This window comes from Stegastes partitus, unplaced genomic scaffold, assembly GCF_000690725.1.
Source record: "Stegastes partitus isolate 25-593 unplaced genomic scaffold, Stegastes_partitus-1.0.2 Scaffold144, whole genome shotgun sequence".
Taxonomy (NCBI): domain Eukaryota; kingdom Metazoa; phylum Chordata; class Actinopteri; family Pomacentridae; genus Stegastes; species Stegastes partitus.
The window spans coordinates 648,294-655,103 of record NW_007577875.1 but is presented as its reverse complement, the minus strand read 5'-3'; the positions used below and the strand labels follow the sequence as shown (position 1 = coordinate 655,103).

Below are 6,810 nucleotides of genomic sequence, written 5' to 3'. Positions count from 1 at the left end.
AAGCTCATGTGAAGTAGGAGCAGGAGGACACGCTCAGATGATCTCTGCTGTGCTGCAAGGTGACGATTTTGTCTTGAACACTTCAATTTTAGAGGCTAAAAGACACTAAAATATCTGTTTTAAAAGGTCTAGAAAGTCAATAAACATACAAAAAAAACACACACACACACATACTGTTAGTGTGAAAAAGCTGCAGATTTGCTCTGATCGATGGAATGAAGAGAAAAATGCTAAAGGTCGTGTTTTAGGGAACAGGTATTATTTCTTTAGAAGCTGATTTCAGTAGTTTTGGACTCACTTTGTTAATTTTTGGTGATCAAAATAATCCATAAATGTTGGTTTGAACATTTTATTCTCATTAGTTTTGTTCGTTTTTGCTTTAAATAACATTTAGAGCCTAATCCTGGGGAATTAAATCTAAAAAATAAAGATAAATAAATGAATAAAATCATGCATTAAGGGACACATAAGTCTAAAAATGGCCAAATTCTTTCTTTTCTGTTTCTTTTCGTTTTTAGTCTGAAAATCTTTAAGTCGTTTATGTCTCATGTAGTCTTTTGAATTGACACTTTCATGATTTTTTTCTATTATAAAGGAGTTTTTCTTCTTTACTTTCCAAGTTTTCTGCTTGTAAGAAGCAGCCACTCGCCACTGGCTCCGCCCTCCGAGGCTTCAGGCCGCTTTCTGCCTCTCAGAGAAACGCTTTTGGCACAAGGCGCGGCGAGCTTCTGCCTGCGCGCTCCTCGGTGTGATAGAGCCGCGTTGGTCTTCATACCCGGCAACGTTGATCAATATTAGAGTCACTCAAGTATCAAATCCTATTCATCACCGCTGGGAAAGCAGCTTTTAGACAGACCTCCTTCACCTCCAGGCTTCTCCTGTTTCACAGCAGCAGCTGCGCTCCCCTGCGCGTAAAAACGCGCCGATTGTATCCAAGAGACGCAGACAGACTGCTGCTGCGGAGCTCACATTGCACTGCTGCTCTACATCTATCTGACTTTAAAAAGAAAGAAACAAACTCTATTAACACCTCAATCAGCAAACACAGGCCTGCTGATGGTAAAACGCTCAGATCTTTACTCCAATGCGCATTTTTAGCACCAATATCTCCGTTAAAATGGAAACATATCTCTTTTTTTCCGACTTCACGACACAAAAACTCGCTTTTTTAGTCACCAAAGAAAGGCTTTGAGAGGCTCAAGTAAAACGTGCACGGTTTTATTTCAGCTTCTGTCGCTTACACAGACACATTTAAAGCACACTGTCACAAATGAAATATGATTCGTTTTTTTCTCCACCAAAAAAAATAAAATAAATAAATTAAGTTCAAATAAATATAAAGAAATAACAACAACAATAATAATAACAGTAACAATAAAAAATAACGTTTTCTCAAGAAGTGTTGAAAAAAACAAACAAGTATAAATAAGGCCGACTCTGTCCCTTCATCAGAATATCTACAAAGTGCTCCACAAAGGTGTCAGTGACAAGAATAATAATAATAATAATAATAATAATAATAATAATAATAATAATAATAATAATGATCCATGAGGACACAAGGAGGGGAGATCCACAACTCATGAAGAACAACAGTAATGACCATAATCTGATTGTCGAAGCGTCATTGCAGTGAACATACAACAGGTTTACACATCAGTGAGTCTTCTAGGCCTAATCACCATGAACCCAGTGGCAGAGGAACAAAAAAAAACAGAAGAAAAAATAAATTAAAAAACACCAGAAAAAACAACCAAAAAAAAAAAAAACGCATCCTACTTTTTTTCTTGTTTTTTTTTTTTTTTTGAACGTGAGCGCGTGTTTTTAAATCACCATGAAACGTGCCAAACACTTGCGTAATGAGGTAGACACACAGCTATACCGTGTGAATGTGTGTGTTCGTGCGTGTGTTCGTGTGTTCGTGTTTGTGTGTGTTTCTTCTTATTGCAATGCATTCACTTTAGGGGTGTGTGGGTGGTGGGTGGGGGAGCTTTTTTATTTTTATTTTTGGAGCCACAGAAAACCTTCCTCTGTCTTTACAGTAAACCATGCAGTAGATTACAGGAGTTATTGTGCCTCGTTTATTAATTAAACCGCCGCAGACCGACGTTCCTTTCTTTTTTTCTTTTTTAAAATATTTTGTTTTAGTCTGATTTGTCCCCAAATTTCTTTTTTTTTTTTTTTTTTTTATCGGATTCCCCAAAGAAACAAACACCTGGGAGAAAAAGAAAAAAGAAAATTCAATACATTTCAATGAGCTTTGTCCACACACGGAGGTGCAATATATTCACAAATATGTACACTGATAAATATAAAAAAGCTATTCCGGCTAAGGAGGATCATAATTATTCCTCGGTTCCCGTCATTATTATTCTTATTTTTTTGTACAATAATTGCCATGTGAACGGACGGAGCCTTGTTTCCTCCCTTTTCTGCCACTTTCCTCCCTTTTGTGGAGAAGATTTAAGTTTGTTTTTTTTGGACAGGGTGGTGTCAGTCTTTGTCCTCCCAGTCCCTGCGTGTGTGCTCCGTCTCCACTGTCAGAATAAAAAACAAAAAACAAAAAACAGGTACACCGTTGTATCCAGATGTTTTAGTAGCTGCTCTTAAAAACGAGTCAAAAAACTGAGAATCCCACATCCACACCCATCAGGCTCTAAAATACTGCCGGAAAACACTCCACGGATTATTTGCATTTGCTTTCAAAAAAGCAAAAATAAATAAAAATCAAATTGTCGCTGCCTGTGTTGGATGCGTTCTGGTTCCACAGCTGGAGTTCGTGCGTAAAAACGCGCATGAAATGTTGCTCCACTGGACGGAATCTTTAACAGACACTTCAGTCAGAAAACGAGATTTTTCTTCAATAAATTACATTTTCAGGAATTCTTGAAAGCACAAAAACACCTAATGAGAATCTTTATCTGGGGAACAAAAGCAGCCGTAGTGCCCTAATGTCAGATCTGATGAGCGGTGTGACGACTTGTTGGGTTTTTGTCTAAGTGCGCGTCTCTGGGGCCTGCGCGGCCCCTGGAGCCAAAGGCACAGCGGTGTACCTTGTTTTGTTTTATTTTTGTTTTTCTGACAGTGTGCAGCAGCAGCTCGTCTCTGATTTGTCTGTTTCGTAAACGTTCGCTGCTCTCTTAGTGCGTCGCAGAAAACTTCATTCGTTTCTGCTTTTGCCGCTGATTGCAAAACCAAACGCGGACCACGTTCTTTTTCAGGTCCAGTTTCTCGGCGATCGCGGCGATCTTCTCCGACGAGGGCCTCGGCTGCACGGCGAAGTAAGCCTCCAGAGAGCGCTTCTCCGGGGCAGCGATAGACGTGCGTTTCCTCTTTTTGTCGCCGCCGTTGAAAATCTCCGGCTTGGACATCTTCTCCCGCTGCGCGCGCTCCGCCTCCTCCAGCCAGGCCTCCAGGATCGGCTTCAGGGCCACCATGTTGTTGTGCGACAGCGTCAGGGACTCGAACCTGCAGATGGTGCTCTGGCTCAGACACCCCACCCCGGGGATCTTAAGGTTGGCCAGGGCCGCCCCCACGTCCGCCTGGGTCACCCCGAGTTTGATCCGCCTTTGTTTGAACCTCTCGGCGAACGACTCCAGCTCCCGGGGATCCGGCTCCGCGTCGCCGCCGGCGCCCCCCAGGGAGCTGTGGGAGCCGAGGCCGTGCGGGTGCATGTTCATGGACTGTGGGTGGTGGTGGTGCTGCATGTGGTTGATGGCCGACATGTGGGCGGCGTGGGCGGTGTGCGAGGCCGTGGAGCAGACATCCGAGCCGGGCATGCCTCCCAGAGAAATCCCCGGCGTGAGGTGGTCCAGCAGGTCGCCCTCCAGGCCCTGCGACGGCTGGTGGTGCCCCGGGTGGTGGTGGGAGGTGAGCACGGACGGGTGGTGCAGGTGCGCCGAGGAGGAGGTCGGGGTGCAGGTCATGCTGGTCATCGTGGTCATGGTGTGGTAGGTGGCGTCCGGCTTGAACGGGTGACTCTTCTGGGCCACGATGTCCACGGCGGCCAGAGCCTCGGCTCTCTGCAGCAACGTCTCATCGAAGCCGGCGAAGATGTTGCCCTGGAGCTGCGGATGGAGCAGAGGGAGGCCGGTTAGAGGCACAGATCTGAACAAGCCACAGAACAAGTCCGTGGGATCAGTTGAATTGCTGGAGTGCGTCTTCATTTTGCCTAATTTGTCTTTTACGCACGAATCAAGGAAATTATTGTAATTATTATTATTATTATTCTGTATTTTTTAAAAAGTGGAAAATAGCAAACAGTCAATTTTAGTTTCTGTTTATTCTATTTAATTCAACATAAAGGTTTAAAAATACAAACACTTATTTTTGGAGAAAATTCTTTATGAAACTTGATATATTTTTTTCTTTATTCTACATTTTTCAAACATGGACTCTGAGATTTCAACATTTTCCAGATAAATCATATTTTCTTAATCCTATGAAGCAGCTAAATAAACGTGGACGAGCTTCTGAAGGTGGTTTTCAGGTGCAGCTGAATTTTCCACATTTAGAAATTTAACGCGTAAAACTGAACTTTCTGTGTCTCTCGGTTCTCCAACAATCCAATCCAACACAAGCTGGACATTTACTGGATCCGTCCGACGTCTCGAAAGTGTGTCAGCGTGGAGGGATATTCATTTAAAATTAATATTTACGATCTCCTGAATAATTTCTGCGGACAATGAAATGAGACGGGTGTGAGTTTGAATATGAATGGGACAATATGAGCTAACACGCGCTCGGAGAGTCCTCGCTGCCTCTTCGCTGCTTCGTCTTTCATCCTCAGCTGGATCACTCACGCTTGTCTGAATGCGGGATTTTGGCTTCACGGTTGTGCGTCAACGAGTTTGTGCTCCGAGTGTTGCCTGGTGTGCTTTGGGTTTCTGAACCGTTTATTCTGGATTTCATTAACTTGTGTGTTTATGTACAGCAGCATAAGGTCATTTTATTTTCACTGCAGCTTCCAAACAGATCATAAAATTTGGATTTTTACTTTGGTGATCAAAATATGATGCTGTGATTATAAAGGAGGTAAAGAAAACCAGCATTTCTGGGTAGAATTCAGCCCCTTGTGCGTCTTTACGCATCAGTTTAACCCCAAACTATAATCCTGTGTCTTCTGCAACAATTTCAGATTTACTACTTTCCCAGGATATCTGTCATGTTCTTACTGTCGGAGCAGCTGCTGGAGACTGATGGGGAACCAGCAGACGGGTGAACTGTGGACTCACCGACGGCGTGGGCAGGCAGGCTCTGCGGATGGCCTCCGAGCTGGAGTGCAGCGGAGTGTACTTGGGCTCGTGGAGGATCGGGTGCATGCTGAAAGGCTGTTTGCTGTTCATCGACATCATGATTGCAGAAGTGAGGGAGGGTCGTTGTCCGTCGTCCTCGTTCGGCTCCGTGTTGGTGGTTTTCCCTTTAAAAAAAAACCGTCTCAAAGAGGAAACAACGATAAAAAATTAAAATAAAAAAACCCTGCTAAGACGCAGATGATTCTGGGGATGGAAAAGTCTTTCTGGAGCGCAGGTGCAGTCAGGCTCGCTGTTGATGAAGAAGAAAAAAAAAAACAGAAAAAAGATGAGGAGATGTAACTCCGGGACTCCGTCTGCGGATCTTCTGCCTCTTTTTCTGCGTGTGAATGACTTCTATAATAAAGATGCTTCTCGCCTCCTGCGCCTATATTGGAGCGCTGCCTCGGAGGCTCCTCCTCATTGGTGGATCCGGACGCCCTCCCCGCCGCACGCCTCCACCAATCAGGAGCGCGGACAGTGGCGTGGCCACGCCCACAATGTGTGCCCGGCTGGCTGGAAAGAAGGAAAAGAGACGCTTTTGTGTTGCACTGCTAAAAAATAGTCGTTGAAATATGTGGAGTTAATCAAAAATGTGGCTTTTGTGGCATGACACTGGATTATGATCAATCCTAGAACACAACAGCTGATTTTATGTCATTAAAACCTTTTTTTTCTTGATCAGGTAGGAAGCCTTTATTTACCCCTCACCTGGTATCAGCGAGATTCAAACAACAACACAATATAACAAAATAAGACTTTTCACATGTACAGATGAATATGCAGGTTTTAGGGTCAAATAATCGCCTAAATGTTGCCTTTAAAGATTTTTTACGCACATTTCCGAGTAAATTATGAACATTTGAGCCTCTCCTGGCCTGAAGCGGATGAATTATTAAATATCAAATGTATAGTTGAGTCTTCAGGAGCCTCTGACAGCAGCTCACATGTCAGCATCTTTTCCAGCAGAGACGAGTTCATTTTTCCTGCATCACGCTCTTGAAAACTTGTCATTTTTCTCTCTGTGTTTTTTTTTTTTTTAGAGGCTTCGTGTGTGCACGCGGACGGGCTGTGACTGTGATTGGGTGATAATTTGCCATCGATTGATCAGCTGCTTGGGAGAGACAGAGATGATTAATTGATGGCAGGACGTGCAGGAATTTCCTCCTGCCTGCACCTCGTTCACTTTCTCAAGCAATTAATAGGCTCCATTAATTAATCATGCTTCATTTACTTTGTGGCTGCAGCGGCGGCGCGGACCCCCCCTCTTCTTCACGCACGCACACGCACGCGCACACACGCACTTCTTCTTCTTCTTCTTCTCTCAATTAAAGAATAAACAGGCCTGAACGGGAACTAAAGAGCGCGAGCAGCAGACGATGAAATATTTACACGTGAAGCGCGCGGGGTCAGCGGGCCACGGCCTGTCAATCAAACTGGGGGGATTTCCGGCGGACCAAATAAGACGGAATAAATTATCGCGATAATAACCCAGAGGAGTGGGCGGGGTCAGAGGGCT

At 44.1% G+C, this 6,810-nt stretch overlaps 1 protein-coding gene across 1 annotated transcript; it reads right to left on the bottom strand.

Annotated features, from left to right (window-relative positions):
• Window positions 1-3,140: 3,140 nt before the first annotated feature.
• Window positions 3,141-5,354, bottom strand: pou4f4 (POU class 4 homeobox 4). The gene is made up of 2 exons (XM_008279106.1): window positions 5,235-5,354; window positions 3,141-4,067 (listed from the first exon to the last, which is right to left on the bottom strand). Exons 1-2 carry the CDS (start codon window positions 5,352-5,354, stop codon window positions 3,141-3,143), a joined length of 1,047 nt encoding a protein of 348 aa, XP_008277328.1.
• Between the last annotated feature and the right edge of the window lie 1,456 nt (window positions 5,355-6,810).

Bases quoted from the DNA above. Each gene is read 5' to 3' on its own strand.
- pou4f4 (XM_008279106.1), bottom strand. From the start codon at position 5,354: ATGATGTCGATGAACAGCAAACAGCCTTTCAGCATGCACCCGATCCTC. The intron at 4,068-5,234 runs GTGAGTCCACAG...CTCCATCCGCAG, and splicing joins CCTGCCTGCCCACGCCGTCG to CTCCAGGGCAACATCTTCGC.